This window comes from Chelonoidis abingdonii, chromosome 25, assembly GCF_003597395.2.
Source record: "Chelonoidis abingdonii isolate Lonesome George chromosome 25, CheloAbing_2.0, whole genome shotgun sequence".
In the NCBI taxonomy this organism is placed as follows: domain Eukaryota; kingdom Metazoa; phylum Chordata; order Testudines; family Testudinidae; genus Chelonoidis; species Chelonoidis abingdonii.
The window spans coordinates 1,025,068-1,041,532 of NC_133793.1; the positions used below are offsets into that span (position 1 = coordinate 1,025,068).

The following is a 16,465-nucleotide window of genomic DNA, read 5'->3' on the forward strand; positions in this document are numbered from 1 at the left end:
GGACGGGGCAGGAGGTGACGCGGGGCGGAGCCGGGCCCCCCCCGCGATCTAACGCTGTGGCTGCCCGTCAGGTTGGCAGGAGACCCTCGGTGCCGCCGTGACCGCGCTGCGGGAGGGCGGCCTGGTAGCGGTCCCGACTGACACCGTCTACGGGATCGCGTGTCTGGCCCAGAGTTCTCAGGCGGTTCGAAAAATCTACAGTCTGAAAGGGCGTAATGGGGGCAAACCGCTGGCGATCTGCCTGGGAGATGTGGAGCATATTTACAGGTGAGCATGTGCGGTGGCTGGGACGCGAGCCCTCCGGGGCACTGCAGGGAGTCTGTCAGCCTAAGTGTCACTCAGTCATTTATAAATAGCTTCTGTGAAACCAGCAGAAATAACAGGCACCGTGAAAGTGGCAGTGGGAAGTTGTTTTTAAGCAAGTTTTCTTTTGCAGCCCTTGAGCACTTTCCAGATAGCTACAGTTGCCTTTGTTTTCATGAGTGGTGTATAACAAAAGCAAAAGTGAATTGGATTAATTCGACATCATGGTTCTGCTGAGAGAAATGCAAGCAGCTTCAATCACAAACGTAAATGGAATGCTCAGAATTCAGTTTTAATATCTAACCAAAGGGTAGGCAACCTATGGCATGTGGGCCGAAGGCGGCAGCAAGGTGATTTTCAGTGGCACTCACGCTGCCCAGGTCCTGGCCACTGGTTCGGGGGCTCTGCATTTTCATTTAATATTAAATGAAGCTTCTTAAACATTTTAAAAACCTTATTTATTTTACATACAACAATAGTTTAGTTATATATTATAAACTTGTAGAAAGAGACCTTCTAAAAACATTAAAATTATTACTGGCATGTGAAACTTTAAATTAGAGTGAATAAATGAAGACACGGCACAGCACTTCTGAAAGGTTTCCGACCCCTAGTCTACCATGTTGGTGACTTTGGGAAAAAGATGAGTTTGCAATATAAATTTTAAGTTGTGTCCTCTCTAAACATCTCAAATCTGCGTCCAGCACAAGTTTACAGTAGAGCAGGTACCTTGTGCCGTATATTGAAATGGGGACAGATGTACCTAGAGAGCCCAGGGAAGGGAAATTCCCTCAGAGAAGGGTCTGGGACTGCTAAAATTCTCACTGAGTGGTGCTTTGGTTAGGGAAGGCCAACCTGTTTTTGTTGCATTTTGCTACCTGCCTCAACTGTACAGTAGCAAAAATGTAAAAATTCAGGGGAGGGAGTGGCGGTAGCTGGGAGCGTGGCAGCACTCCCAGTGATGGTTAGTCTCTTGTGACTGTATCTTACAGCAGTTACATCTCAATGTACTTTATAGGTACTGCCATGTCACTGTGCCAGAAGAGCTGCTCCAGGACCTCCTCCCAGGACCTGTGACCCTGGTATTGCAACGCTCAGAAGGACTCAATAAAGACCTGAACCCTTTCACGTCGGTAAGTCTTTGGGACATGACACACATCTCTGCTGTTTGACAGGTGACAATCTTCTCCTTTGTGTGTAGTTCCTTGGCCTTCCCACTGGCCTTTGTTGTGTGTTCATGGCATTCAGCATTGATTGACATCTTCTTGAGGCTAGGTCCTGCCCTGTCAATAACGAACATGAGCCAAGATGGATATATTTGTAGGTGTCCTGTCTGAATGTGATATAGCTCATAGTTTTTGATGTGTTGGGTGCTTACCTCAAGACAGCTTTTGAAGCTGGTAGAAAGTCTAATCCTTCCTTTTTTGTGTTCCAAACTTTATACTGTGGGCCACATCCAGAAATAGAATTCCAGATTCTAGAATCAGATGGCTTGTTTTAACGGATTTAGAATGTACCCATTAAGGTGTTAATAGGAGCTAAGAAGTAATAAAAGTGGAAAAAGTTTCTAGCACTTGACTCTCAATGTCAACATCAATATTTGTAACAGAACATTGGAAGCAGCAGCTGAGGGTGTTGCTGTCCAGCTGAGAAACTCCCTCAGTAGGGCCACAGGCTGTCCATAGTTCAGACCCCCGGCTTAGTTCCCTCCCTGACAATCTGAAGATCAGAAGTTGAACTTCAGTGAGATATCAAGGCAGATGTGCCCCCAGACCGTTTTGAAATGGTATGTGGTCCCCTGTCCCTCTTCCCTACCCCCATCTCAGGGAGGAGACTGGCAGTGGCTTCGCTGTACTCTGTGTGCGCTCAGACCCTTGGGCCAGTGCAGCAGTAAAGAGATCCCCCTCACCCTTCCTTTGAGTGGGAGATGCCAGCTGCACTGACCATAGGGAGGCAGGGACAGCAGGCCCAGCCCGCCACCCTTAGCTGACTCGTGGGCTGTAGAGACCCAGCAGCCACTACCTCCCCTTCCAGCCATGCCTGAGAAAGTGGCATGGCAGCCCAGTGGCCAGGGACCTACCAACCGCACAGGAGGTAACAGGCTGGGGCGCCCTTAGTACTTCCCAATGGATACCTGGCACTGTGGACTGGCAGGAAACTGGAGGCCCTGGTATTTTTCCAAGCCTCCTGCAGGAGGGGGGAAGCTAGAACCCTTATGGGCTTTCCACTGGGGGCCTGTGGGGCTGAATGGTACCAGCTCCCTCTGCACTGTCTGGGTTATGCCCTGCCCTGGCATCAGGGCATGTCCCAGCACAACTGAAAATTTTTAAGTGCCGGGGCAGCAGCTAGATGGAATCATTATGTGGGCCAAATCCAGCCCTCAGGCTGCCAGTCGGACCACACTTCTTTAAGTCAACAGGGCTTCATATACGTAATGCGATATGGGGTTGACCTGTAGCTCTGTGGCTATTGCCTGTAAATGCATCCTCTCTTTGGCTGTTGCATATAAACACAACTCTCTTTTTTCTCTTGTAGTTGGTTGGCGTTCGTATTCCAAATCACGCTTTTATTAGGGAGGTGGCACAGGCTTGCTCAGGACCACTGGCTTTAACCAGTGCTAACATCAGTACTCAGGCGAGCACACTGACCGTCTCGGTAAGGCTGTTTTGTCACTGGGGAGAACTGCTGAGATAGGAGCAGGAAGAAGCTACTAACTTGTTTGTACAGTAAGCCCCAGGGCCTTTCCCACGGTGCTTGTTCCTTATCCTGAACCATGCTATTTCTGCTACAAACCCTCTTCAGGATAGACTACAGATCCCCGCTGCTGGGCTGGGAGTCTCCTTAAAGACTGCGGAAGGGCAGAGTTTAAAACGCAGACTGTTTAAAGGCTTCTTGTGTAAACATGATTATGCAGCAAGTGGTCCTGAACTTGAGAATCCTTAGAGGGCACTTGTAGCTCCTAAAATAGTGAAAGTTTGTGTTCCGATGTCTATGGCATGTTCAGATCAGAAGCTCAGAGAAAAGAATGTCTTCCCTGACACTAGAGTCCTTCAGAGCTTCACTTGTGGTATCTATTTAAAAACTAAAACAAAAACCCCTCAAAAGTTTGGTTGGCTGAACCCAAGTTTCCCTTCTTGCCTCAGGAATTCCAAGACCTTTGGCCTCAGTTATCCTTGGTCATTGATGGAGGTGCAATTGGAGATGTCCAGAGTCCAGAGTGTCGTCTGGGGTCAACTGTGGTCGACTTGTCTGTTTCTGGGAAATATACCATTATTCGGCCTGGCTGGTAAGCACTCTTTGCTGACCATAGCTGCAGCTTTCACTTTAAGTAAAACAAAATGCAATTGCAAGTTAAAACATGAGGCTTGTTTTGCCCATTTCCCTACAGTGGTTAGTGTATAATGTTGTCAAAGTGCAGCATTCTCTAACTCCTGACTAATGTGCCTGCCCAGAGATGCTGAAAATCGACAGATACTAGGTTCAGCAGGATATAACTTGCTAGTTCATAGTATATGTCTCTTTTTCACTGCTGGGTTGAAGATGAACTTGCTCAGCTGGTTCTTCTATTTTCCCTTAACTGCACAATACAAAACTGGGGAAGCGAGTCCTGCAAATGGGAACTCCTTTCTAGTCACCATTCTGCTTGCCTTTATTTCCATAGTGCACTGACACCGACAGTTGAAATCCTGGGGAAGAAATATGGCTTGACATCAGAACCTTCTTGTTCGTGAGATACCAAACTCTGGAAGCTGTGCAGTCGGTAAAAGTGGGCACCATGTGCCCGTCTCTTCAGGAAGCCAGTGTCCAGGGCCTTGTTTAATGAGGACAATGGTTGTATCAGTCCTCATGTCTCACCCTGGGTCTCTTTATCATTTGTGTGTAATGGGTATTTGGTCTGCTGTGCATGGTAAGAAACAAACCAAGTACTTCTGACCTCCTTGTGCAAGTGTAATATCCCTGATTACCATACAAGGGATCATTTGCCTTGCGCAATGGGGTTTACTAGGATTTGAAATAAACAAATGTCTGTTTGCAATATCTTGGCAAACTGCTGCTCTGGCATGGGACAGAGGATAGTGTTTTACTGAAATACCTGTGTACAGCACTTGAGTTTGATTCAGATTTAAAGGCGACGGCTTGCTGCTTTGACTTAAAAACACACCACAGTGTGTGGTGGTTAGTTTTTCTTCTGTTTTACTTAGAAATATCAGGAATGCACAGTCTCCTCTTGCTTTGTTTTGCAGGAGTGAGCTTTGTCTCTTTTAGTAGAGAGAATCCTTCTTCTGCCTGTCTGAGTGTTTGACTTAAATAGCAGAGCAACTGAAAGGAAAATGGCTTTTTATTTTGGCATAATCAGTTTCTCATGATGCCACAATCTTACTGTTCTCCAGCAAAAAGTAGTGAGTGTAGACCTGATATTTCTAACGGTGAAACAGGAGAAACTTTTCAACTGCTTTTTAGTTATCAGAAAAGCATCCGTTTTGCAAGTCATCTAAGTTTTACTTTTAAGTGATGGTTGCTAATCTTGATACTAGACTAAATTATTCCCTTTTTTTCCTCGTAAAAGGAGACAGGACAGATCCTAAAGTGTAGTCTTTTGAGTTTCTCATGAACTGTTCCCTTCATCACCCATGAAGTTGTTGCTTTCTTTACTTAGCTGACCCGCAGACAAGGATCAGTCTGTAGTTTTTATAAATCTTAATTCACTGAGATTGTTAGAACAGGAGGAGGCCAAAAGGGTCTGAGCCAGTATTTATTCTTCTGGGAACACTAAAGTGAAATTAATCTGTTCATGGAGATATTTACTAGAGTTTAAAAACTGGTGACCAAAGTGTTTGTTTTTGAAACAATTCTGTTATAAATGCTTAAGATTTTAAGGTGTTTGGATCTCTGCAATGTTTGTGTTAGTGCCATTAAAATGTGAATTTTGTACATACACTGTTACCTTTGGAGGTGGTGGCTTTTCATCTTTCTAAGACTAATCTCTGTGCAGCCTACAGTTTCTCTTTGTAGAGATGAGGGTTTGACTAGCAACTATCCTGCTAAACAAGGCCCATCATGCAGCAAGGCATGGAGCAGCTGGACTCTTACCAAATCTTGAAAAAGATGAACAAGGGCTTTAGAACCCCGATGCTATTGTGAGTAAGACACAACCATGGGGATAGGTTTTTGCTTATTCCACTTTTGCACTAAATGGGGTGTACTCTGGTACCATGCACAGAACTTTGCACCAGGAGCTCTTTATATAAGATTCCTTCTTGATTGTCAGGTCGTTAAAGTGGAAATATGGACAAAGTGCTGAGCAGGAATACAAAAGAATAGTGCAAGTATGGAGGGACAGAATTGCAAGGATAAGGGACAGGAGGAGTTACACCTGGTAAGGGATATAAAAGGTAATAAGCAGAGGTTCTATGAGCATCATGAGTTTAAATACAAAGATGGGTGTATTTGAGTACCTAATATTAAATAGGATATTAGTATAATAGGCATCTTAGAAATGTGGGTGGAATGATGATATTCAATGGGACATGGCAAACCAGGGTACAAAATCTATATACACAGAGTAGTTTGTGAAAGAAAACAGATTCATACAAAAAATTGTAAATGAGTCAAACTCTGCCATAGAATCCTTTGGATAGAAATTCCCTGCTTGACTAGTAAGAATGTAGAAGTAGGAACACACCACTGACCACGAGAGCAGGCTGGTGCCAGTGATTGTGCAATGTGCAGAGGTTAAAAATAATGAGAGCTCCAACTACCCTCTATTGACTGGGTACATGTTGCCTCAGGACAGGATGTAGAGAGAATTTCTAGACACCATAAATGACTGATTCTTGGAGCAGCTAGTCCTGGAACCCACATTGATTTAGTCCTAAGTGGAACACAGGACTTGATTCAAGATATGACTATAGCTGAACCTCTTATTAATAGCAACTATAATGTGATTAAGTTTAACTTGTAGGGGGAAAAATACCAAAGAATCCAACCAGAGTAGCATTTAACTTCAAAGGGGGAACTACACAGAAATGAGGAAGCTAATTAAATAGAAATTAAAAGGAATGCTCACAACAGTGAAATGCCTGCAAGCTGCATGGAAATGTCTTATGAACACCATAACAGAGGCTCAGACTAAATGCTCACCCTCCACCCAGGGCTGAAGCCCTTGGGCCCGGGCTCCAGCAAGTCTAAGACCAGCCCTGGCACTCCCATTAAAATGGGGTCCAGAACCATGGGACTAGATGACCTCTTGAGCTCCCTTACAGCCCTACACATCTATGATTTTAATACTTTTCTTTACCTAGAGTTTTATGCTAGATAGATTCAGTCATTTGCATTAAACAGAGAAAAATGAAGTCACTAGTACTTTAACTGTGCAGCAAAAGTCAGACTTTGTATAAATTAAGCACTAACTCCAATCTAAAGCTACCACATCTCACTTTATTGATAAAAAGACAAGTACAAATGAGTTCTTAAAACAAATTTAGAAGGGCCTGGATGTACTGTAGTTACAAAAAAGGGTATTTATTCTATAGTGATGTAACTGCCTTCTGGTAAACACATTAGTGTTTTCAGTTGCATTTTATTGCAAGTGGTTGCACTTCATTTGATTCTAGAGGGGAGATAAAACAGTTAAGGCTAAGTTTTGAACACGTGAAACACTAAAAAAGCATTTAGGACAGATCATTTCAGTTCATTGGTTGCCAATACAGATAATAGGTTACATTCCAGCTCTAATTATTTTTACTTATTTGAATGCAGTGGCTCACTGAGACCACCCAAAGGGTAGTTAACTGTATGGCTTCGTTTCTTCTCCAATAAACAGTTCTGAGGAACAATTAACTCTTTGCTTTGATCAGCTAATAATGGAAGTGCACTGTCAGAGCTGCTAGTGGAGTGTAATCAGCAGGCAACTGGTGAAGGGCATAGGATAAAATGCATGCTGGGGTAGAAGCCCAGCTAATATCTAAAATACTACACTGAACATATGGACAGTAAGAAAAGCTGATCTCTTGCTCATTCATTCCCTGGCCTGCTCATTTACAGACCAGTTCAGCTCCAGAAGGGCTTTAAAAGGGACATCTGTACCAAACTCACAGCAGCAATGGACCAGACTGCTGCTTAGAGACCCCTCTGCTCTCACATTTCCTCCTGTGAGTGTGGAGTTGGTGCTCAAACCAGTCTTAGGGCTGTTCGTGGAGCCAACTGAACAAACCCACCAGCCCTGACCAGAGACTGGGACCTATAAGATGCTTTTCCCAACTGCTCCTTAAGCACCTGTCCCCACAACTGATTGGGACCTTTTTCATAAAGCAAAGACAGGCTGGCTGAAGGCTTCCTGTGCAGAATTATCACATCAGCCATTGCTCCTTCTCCTTGCTGAAGTCTTCTGCCCACCTGCGGGTCAGCTCCAGATACAGGTTGGGCTGATGAGGCAGGTAGTCCAGATACAGGCGTGTTAGTGTCTTCTTGGGCACTGCTTTCTCGATCTGAGTGCCTTCATGCCACTCGTTGAAGGAAGTGATGGAGACTATCTCCGGCCTCACCATGAGTGCAGCCTGCAAAGCCGTTTCGTAATATTTTCCATTGACTCTGTTGCGAGTGTTGTGGTTGTTCCATGGGCGGATACTAGTATCAATGTAGCCTGGGCCAACGCTGGGAATGAACATCAGGTTGTTTGAGTCACAGAAGGCTTTGATAACTTTCCAGTTCTGGTGGGATGAGCCAAAAGAGAAGCCATTGGATGCAAAATATGTGTACATGCCATCGTATCCTGCGGAGAGAATATCATGCTTGTGTCCTTCTTCCACTAGCAGTGCTATGAACACTGCATCGTATGGGGTATTGCGGAGGGAGTGAGAGCCTGACTGGGTAAAGAGGTTGGCCCAGGATTCAGGGGGTGTCAGGTAAGAATCATAAATATAAAATAATGGGAGGCTCAGTCCTGTACTGGTCTTGTACTTATAAAAAGCTGCATGTGCTCCATACCTACAGAGAAAGCATAGACCATTTCAGTGAGAGAGAGGAGCCTGGGGAGCAAGCCCCATGCTGACTAGCAGGCAAGTATGCCCATTACAAGGCAAATGCAGCCTGAAGCCCAGCTCAACTGCATGCCCTGGTTGTTTCAGTTTAGGCCTTTGCATGCTCCCTGTGTCACCGTTTACCAGAATGGTTCAGCTGCATTGTCCATGGTTAGACCAACAAAGGGCAGGATGTTGCACTGGATTGATCAACCTTTCAGACCCACTTTACCACGCGGAGGGAATGGCTGGAGGAACAGGAGAGCTTTGTTGCATTCCCTGAGAGACTCTGTCAGACTAACTTGTACTTGAGACACATGGCAGTAACGATCACCATCAACATGCCAATAAATGGCCCGTGGACATGTGCCCACTTACAAACTGGCGAGAGATCCACCAATGGATGGGAATAGCTTTTGGTTACTGCGTGGCTCGCTTGCATTCCAGTTAGTGACCCACAGTGAAACACTCTTTATTCCCCAGCATTTAAATCTTATTCTCTTGTTAACATCTCTGGCAATGGCCTTTTCTACAGACTCTGGGGCTAATATACTCACTTTACAAGGGTTGCTGAGGATCACATATAGGTAAAAGGCTATTTACAAGCCCTTGTGTGATGCTGTTGAATGTCTCTGCTACAGCATTCTGTGGCATAACTTGCTCGCTCTGTATGTGAACTAGGTAAGAAGTTTAATGCAAGTAAGATATGGTTGGCCTGACATACTATATCTTAGCACAGAGTTGGGCCTGAAATATGCGCTTATGGCAGCTACCAGAGGGCAAGCACTTACTTGTCTATGATGTATTTAATGTTCTCATGCACAGTGTGGTCATCGCGCCCTTTGTACGGCTGGATGTGGAAAGCAACCTTAAAAATAAATCATGGAGACATGGTGACAGCAATCTTACAGCACATGCTTTCCTGGTGACAGTAAGTCCCAGACCCTTTGAAGAGGTCACAGTGTCCACCCAGAAGCTGCCTAGGCAGCCCCCTTGCAGGAAACAGACTATGGGTCTGGTCCATCATAACAGGGCATGTAACCTATCCCTGAGAGCCAGTGCAAGAACGGTTTTTATAGTAGCTTTGCCCAAATTAGTTTTAATATTTGTGAGAACAAGCTGTAAATCCCTCTCATGAAGTGATGCTAGTTTGTGCTCAGCTGTTGCAAAATAAAGACTCCCCACTGCCTCCCATAATGAGCAGTTAAAAATAATACAAAGCAGCAGACTCCTGCTGAAGAAGCACAGCAGCAATTCCTGGTTAATTTGAGCAATTAGTTTAATAGCTTCAAACAACAAGAGAGAGCAGTCTTACCTTTATGGCATATCTGTGTGCGGCATCCAGGATAAATGGCACAAGACTGTCTGATGGCTCCCCGTTGTCATCTGCCAGGCCAGGTGGGTACCAAGACAAAACCAGGACTCCTGCAAAAAGTTGCAGAAGGAGATCAGGACCAAGCAAATGCACTGATATTTAAATCCTGCCTTCTGCCTCTCCCATGCAACACCAGAACTCAAACTTATTTCTAGTCATTCTAACAATTGCATAGAGTCCCCTAAGCAGCTAAACCTCAGAGTTAGGCAGGAAACCCCTTAAAAGAGGAGGGTCTGAACCCAGCCTAGATCCTCTTGTTTTGATGCCCAGGTGCAGGGAGATGGTTATAATTGTCTTCAAGCATTTGCAGGATGTCGGCACCATTAGGTATAATTAGTAGCAGGGTAACAACTTGAGAATTCCTCAGGATGAAGTTAAATTCTCAATAGCACCATCCATGGCAGAATGCTACAGGAGGAGCAGCTGGCATAGTGGAAAGACACTAGTCTGTATTATGAATAGGTTCCAGTTTAGTTAGGAAGATCAGCAGCATAGGTGTTTTAAATCCTGTTACACCACAAAGATACTGCATTTGGAAAGGAAAGGGTTAATTGACAGAACACCGGTAAACACTGCACCTTGACCTTTCTCAAAGGAAAAGCATCTGGCTTTAAAGGAGGTTTTTGTCCCTGTAATTTAATAATGGAGCTGTCCACCGCCTGGGGTGCTGAAATGTCATCTGTGCTTAACAGTCCCAAGCTAGCAAGCTGCTTCTCAGGTGATGGTTGGAGAACTATTAGACTGAATACTGGGCAAACAAAGCCACTTCAATACCAGGCCAAATTAGGATGACCTGGCACAAACTGACTTTCTATTGCTGACTCTTTGATTAAAGATATCATTAACTGACTCGCTCAATTCTCATTGAAATGGAGCCAATTTTGATATTAATGATAGTTTGTTTTGATCTGGTTCACACAATCTTCCTGCTGTGATCTCACCTGATCTTGAAAGCAGGCTGGCTGGGCTGGACTGGACCAGTACTTGGATGCGAAATCTCCAAGATAAAAAAACACACACTCAGTGCTACATGAGGAAGTGCTGGTGGCAGAGAGAATGTACAACTAATTCAGGCCCATCCTAGGGAGCAGGAGGCTGCCACATCCCAAACAATGGTCCTGAACTCTTAGAATCAAAGTCTCATGAGAGCTGGGATGTTTGCCCCATTCAGGAGTCAGTTTTGGCAATTTACAGCATTTGTTTAATTTTGGAATTCACTTGTTCTGTGTGATCCTGTATAGCACAAAAATTTGAATGAGCTGATCTCTTCAGAATATACACTTTGGTACCAGTGCTCATGAGGCTGTTCAATACAGTACATAATTGCTCTGCTGTATTTAAACTACTACACTTTGCAAGTACACAGCAAAATATGCAAGTTAAAAAGAAAACACTTAGCCTTTAAGGCAAGCTCAGAATAAACCTAACCTATCAGTACTATTTTCATTCCAGCAACACCTTCTAGCAGTCTTAAATAACTTTTTTCCTTTTTTTGAAGGCAAAAGGCATAGTTTGCCAATTTTTAAAAGTCAAGCTTTGAATAGCTTTGCTACAAGCTGCATTTTTGATCAGTTTTAACCAGTGCTTTCTAATTCTTCGTGTAGAAGTTTTATTCTGGTTTGTAGAATGAAAATTTCTCAGATCCCTGCACTCAGCCAAAGGCCCTTTTAATGTCCTGGGGTTTGTAACTATGCATTCCCATCCTGCAAACACTCACCTGCTTAACCTGAGTCATGCCCCCTTAACTTCACTGTGAGTGCTCACATGAGTAAAATCAAGCATAGATTCTAGGACTGGAAGGGACCTCGAGAGGTCATTGAGTACAGTCCGACCAAATACTGTCTAGACCATCCCTGACAGACATTTATCTAACCTATTCTTAAATATCTCCAGAGATGGAGATTCCACAGCCTCCCTAGGCAATTTATTCCAGTGTTTAACCACCCTGACAGGGACTTTTTCCTAATGTCCAACCTAAACCTCCCTTGCTGCAGTTTAAGCCCATTGCTTCTTGTTCTATCCTTAGAGACTAAGATGAACAAGTTTTCTCCCTCCTCCTGATGACACCCTTTTAGATACCTGAAAACTGCTATCATGTCCCCTCTCAGTCTTCTCTTTTCCAAACTAAACAAACCAATTCTTTTCAGCCTTCCTTCATAGGTCATGTTCTCAAGACCTTTAATCATTCTTGTTGCTCTTCTCTGGACCCTCTCCAATTTCTCCACATCTTTCTTGAAATGTGGTGCCCAGAACTGGACACAATACTCCAGTTGAGGCCTAACCAGTGCAGCAGAGTAGAGCGGAAGAATGACTTCTCATGTCTTGCTCACAACACACCTGTTAATGCATCCCAGAATCACGTTTGCTTTTTTTGCAACAGCATCACACTGTTGACTCATATTTAGCTTGTGGTCCACTATAACCCCTAGATCCCTTTCTGCCATACTCCTTCCTAGACAGTCTCTTCCCATTCTGTATGTGTGAAACTGATTGTTCCTTCCTAAGTGGAGCACATTGCATTTGTCTTTGTAAAACTTCATCCTGTTTACCTCAGACCATTTCTCCAATTTGTCCAGATCATTTTGAATTATGACCCTGTCCTCCAAAGCAGTTGCAATCCCTCCCAGTTTGGTATCATCTGCAAACTTAATAAGCGTACTTTCTATGCCAATATCTAAGTCGTCGATGAAGATATTGAACAGAGCCAGTCCCATGCAGGTAAGTATTTAGAGAAACACTTACTAAAAGGTACATTTTCCTTGACATTCAGCCTAAATTTTCCTTTAATTTATTCCCATTATTCCTACTGCAACTGCTTTGTCCTGTACCACTCTCAATGTCTCCTCTCCCACTTTGGTGCTTACATCCTTGTTAACTTAACCCCCTTGTCACCATCTGGCCTTCACCATGGGTTAAAGGTACAAAGCAACTGAGTCTTTGTCAGGAAACTTCACTGTGGATGAAAATTCAAATATATACACCTGAACACTGAAAGTTGTGATGCTGTCCTCTCTGAATTGGGGTTAAAGCAGTTTGAGTTATTTTTCCAGTATTTTAAAAATATTACCATGTTTACCCCTGATAGATTTAAAGTCTAATGCTCAGCTCTAGCAAGCAGTGCTGCATGGATGCAGAGGCTCATCTGCACAGGTCAGCTTGTAGGACTGGGGCCTTGTTTGGTACCCAACATCTATGAAAGTGTTAGGGTGCACTGACGAGACAATGATGAAACATATGTCAGGGCATCCTTACCAATTGCTGCTGCTCTCAGCTGGTTCATGTGCTCCTCCAGCACTTCAGGGTCCCTGGAGCTGTAAGGTCCCAGCTCAGGGTAGAAGCTAGAGCCAATGTCCTCTGGGGGGCTGTGCCGCCCTTTGGGGTAGCTGGCAGATATCTTGGGGTCCCAGTGTGGCACCATGACATGGTCCCAGTGCAGGTACTTTCCTTCGAAGTGGGTGTTCCCGTACCACGTGTAGTAGAAGATGTGCAGGTCGTAGTAGACGGGTGGCGTTGGTGCCTTGGCGTCACTGCTGGTAGCTGCCTGAGGCTGGGAGATGGCCTCATGGGACACTGAGCGCCTCTCCCCTTGCTCTGCGATGGGCGCCAGCTCCAGCCCTGGGGCCAGGTCTGAGAAGCCGTCAGAGGGTTTCAGAGTCCGTAGGCCCATCATGGTGCCGAAGATGAAGAGGGTGAAGAGGAAGAGGGCAATGCAGGCTCTGCGCCTCAGCCGGGCCATGGCGCCAGGGGCTGCACCAGGGGAGGGGGCAGGGCTGGCAGCCAGCCCCCAGCCAGCAGACAGGCTGGGGTTGGGGCCAGCGCTGGCCAGCGGCTGTGCCCGTAAGGGGGGTCTGGGTGGGCGTCGGTCGGTTGGTCAGGGGGGCGTGTGGCGGGTCAGTTGGTCATGGGGGGGGGGGTGGGGCAGTGGGTTTAGTTGGGCCACAGCGGGGGGGGGGGGGTGTTGGTGTCTGTCGGTCACTCCCTGGGCGGGTCGGTCACGGGGGGGGGGAGGGCGGTCGGTCCGGGGGATAACGGGGGGGGTCGGTCAGTCGGGGGCCCAGCGGGGGGGGGGGGTGTGGTGTCCTTGTCGGTCACCCCTGGGCGGGTCGGTCCACGGGGGGGTGGGGAGGGCCGAGCCATCGGTCCACGGGGGGATACGGGGGGGGGTCGTCAGTCGGCGGGCCCAGCGGGGGGGGTGGTGTCTGTCCTGGTCACTCCCCTGGGTGCGGGTCGGTCAGGCCGGGGGGGGGGGGGGTCCGGTCAGTCGGGAGGCCAGCGGGGGGGGGGGTGTTTGGTGTCTGTCGGTCACTCCTGGGTGGGTTCGTCACGGGGGGTTGCGGAGGGTCAGTCGGCGGGCGGGCCGGGCGGGTGGGGGTCGGTCAGTCGTTTAGTTTGGCGACCCGGGGGGGGGGGTGTGTGTTGGTGTCTGTCGGTCACTCTGGGCGGTCGGTCACGAAGGCCGGGGGGGGGGGGGGGGGGGGGGTCGGTACAGTCCGTTAGTTGGGATCCCGGGGAGGGGTTGTGGTGTTTGGTGTCTGTCGGTCACTCCCTGGGCGGGTCGGTCAGTGCCGGGGGGGGGTCGTGGTCAGTCGGGCGGGCCCAGCGGGGGGGGGTGTTGGTGTCTGTCGTGGTCACCGGTCCTACGAAAGTGGATACGGCCCTTGGGCGGGTCGTTCAGCGGGGAGGTGGTGGGGTAAGTTGGGTCGAGGTCGGAGACGCGGGCAGGACGGGCCCCGGCCAGTCGGTCCAACCCGGGGCGGGGCCCCGCGGTCGTCCGGGACCCCGGGGCTACGGCTCGGGAGCGGCCACTGCAGAACCGAGGACGGGCCGTGAAAGAGGCGCCGGTCAGCGGCCGCAGCGGAGCACGGCCATGGCTCCGGCTGCCGATCGGGCCGCTCGACACGCGCTATTATAATAAGGACTCGGCAAGTAACGGGGGAGTGAGGGGCTGGAGGCGGCGGGACTCCGCTCTGGCGCTCTGCGCTGCGGGCCCGGCTCCGAGCCGTCCCCGCCCGGCAGCGGGGGAGGTGGGGACCCCTGCTGGTTTCCGCCTGGGCTGCAGCGTCTCACTACGCGCGCCCGCCTGCCCGCCCGCGGCGTTGCGCTTCCACAGCCTGAGCGAATCCCACAGAAACGTCCCCACAGAGCGCGGAAGCGCTCCGGCTGGAATCGGTGCGGGCAGGCCCTACACACGCAGCATCGACCAGCCTGGGGCAGCCCATCCACCGGGAGTGAGGGGGAGAGGGCTAGAGAGGCGTCCTTGCTGTGCAGAGTGAGGGGCTGAGTTACCTCTCCCCCTGTTGGATGGTACAGTCCCAGCAACACCATGAACGCGTGAGGACCCGCTCTGAATTAACTCCTTCCATGCTGCACGCCTCCCATTATTGTTCCTCGGATGGGATTGTGCTGCTGAGGGGCGGGGCTGGGCATTATTCCGGCCTGCAGGGGCGTGGTCTGTGCTTTAAACAGGGTCCGACCGTGGGCTGCATAAGCTGCCTGCTAGCACACCTGTGATCCAGGCTGAGGCCCACTTGATATGGCTTGGACTGTAATGCTGCTTGTTTGTGGCGGTGGGATGAGCGGTCACTTTCGGGACCCTCATGTTCCTGTTTCACAGGAGCAATGATGTTGGCAATGTCAGTGTTAATGCAATCATCCCTGGACATCTGTGCTATGCTTTTGCTAAAATGAATGGGGCGGGTCACACTTCAGAGCTCTTGTTTCAGGCTCTCTTCAGACTCAGGCAGACATTGCTACATCGGTTACGCATCATTCATGTTACTGAGGGTTCTTTGCAAATATTATAACTAGAGACTTTATAATGAAGATTCTGGAGCACACAATGGCACTTAGGAGAGATAGCACTTACCATACAGAAGGGCCCAGCCTAAGCTCTGCATTACTGATGCTGTTTGGGCAGCCCATATGATGCATGGAGTCCCAGTGAAGCCTGCAGGGGTTTGGCATGCACAGCCAATTGCCAAACTAGGGTCCAAACCAAACTTTGCCCACACAGGTTATATTCAACCCAATTTCTTTGAGCACTGAAGACCCAATGCTGTTTCAGATTATGAGGTGCAATAGAAACCTTTTGCAAGAGATGAAGGCCTTGCCAGTCTCATTTAAACTCTTTGTCTCCTATCTCAATTCATCGATATGCAAAGTGCCACACTTATTTTCTCTCCACTCCCATCAGTACACTTTCACTCTGTATTCCCTTCCTCAGAGGTGATGCCTTCTCATGCACCAGGTAACAGCCTTCTCCTCTGAAAAGCACCCTTCTCCTCCTCAGTGATGGAGTAGTGACCCCTCGACAGCTCCAGCCTAGGAAGCCTGCATTTTCCCCCAGTGGACCCTAGATGGCTAGCTTGTGCTGTCTTTGTCTGAAGCTTGGGCTTTGTTCAAAAGGTTACAGCTCCAACAGCACAGAGCCCCACAACACTAATCTGGTATACTAGTTCAGTGCTGACTCAGAGTGAAGGGGGCCATGTATAGAATCCTGGAGCACTGAAGCAGTCTTTGGAGGTCTCTGAGCTAAACACAGACCATGGTTGTCTTTGTTTAACTTGTGTATTCTAACAGTGATGGCTGCAGGCAGTGCCAGGTAATTCTGGGAGAGTCGTTTGATTATGAAGTGTTTGTGTGCATATGTACCTATGGTACATGCGTGCTTATGGCATGTGTATGTCCATTGTGTAAGGCATATGGTTCTGCAATAAAAAGCTGATAAACCTTGAATATATTCAAAGTGATTTGCTGATATCCTATGAAG

The 16,465-nt window shown here is 47.6% G+C and overlaps 2 protein-coding genes across 4 annotated transcripts in view; one reads left to right on the forward strand and one right to left on the reverse strand.

Moving 5' to 3' along the window:
- Nucleotides 1-5,239, forward strand: part of YRDC (yrdC N6-threonylcarbamoyltransferase domain containing) — a 7,270-nt gene extending 2,031 nt beyond the window's left edge. The window contains exons 2-6 of the mRNA XM_032796260.2: nucleotides 51-267; nucleotides 1,322-1,436; nucleotides 2,839-2,958; nucleotides 3,447-3,589; nucleotides 3,965-5,239. Of these exons, the coding sequence (XP_032652151.1) occupies nucleotides 51-267; nucleotides 1,322-1,436; nucleotides 2,839-2,958; nucleotides 3,447-3,589; nucleotides 3,965-4,034 (665 nt within the window). The 3' untranslated portion in view covers nucleotides 4,035-5,239. The remainder of the gene's footprint in view (nucleotides 1-50; nucleotides 268-1,321; nucleotides 1,437-2,838; nucleotides 2,959-3,446; nucleotides 3,590-3,964) is intronic.
- A 1,482-nt stretch (nucleotides 5,240-6,721) lies between these two features.
- Nucleotides 6,722-13,570, reverse strand: MANEAL (mannosidase endo-alpha like). 3 transcript variants are annotated; one of them, XM_032796285.2, is made up of 5 exons: nucleotides 12,949-13,570; nucleotides 9,637-9,746; nucleotides 9,113-9,189; nucleotides 7,699-8,289; nucleotides 6,722-6,913 (listed from the first exon to the last, which is right to left on the reverse strand). In XM_032796285.2, exons 1-5 carry the CDS (start codon nucleotides 13,430-13,432, stop codon nucleotides 6,904-6,906), a joined length of 1,272 nt encoding a protein of 423 aa, XP_032652176.1. In that variant the 5' UTR covers nucleotides 13,433-13,570; the 3' UTR covers nucleotides 6,722-6,903. The 3 variants fall into 3 exon arrangements, with proteins under 3 accessions (XP_032652176.1, XP_032652175.1, XP_032652177.1); XM_032796284.2 differs by having other exon boundaries at nucleotides 6,722-8,289; XM_032796286.2 differs by lacking the exon at nucleotides 6,722-6,913 and having other exon boundaries at nucleotides 7,887-8,074.
- Nucleotides 13,571-16,465: the final 2,895 nt, after the last annotated feature.

Excerpts from the sequence above, each read along its gene's own strand:
- MANEAL (XM_032796284.2), bottom strand. The coding sequence starts at position 13,432 with ATGGCCCGGCTGAGGCGCAGAGCCTGCATTGCCCTCTTCCTCTTCACC. Across the intron at positions 9,747-12,948 it reads GCTGAGAGCAGCAGCAATTG|GAGTCCTGGTTTTGTCTTGG; the intron begins GTAAGGATGCCC and ends AACTTTTTGCAG. Across the intron at positions 8,290-9,112 it reads ATTAAATACATCATAGACAA|GTATGGAGCACATGCAGCTT; the intron begins GTAAGTGCTTGC and ends CTTTCTCTGTAG.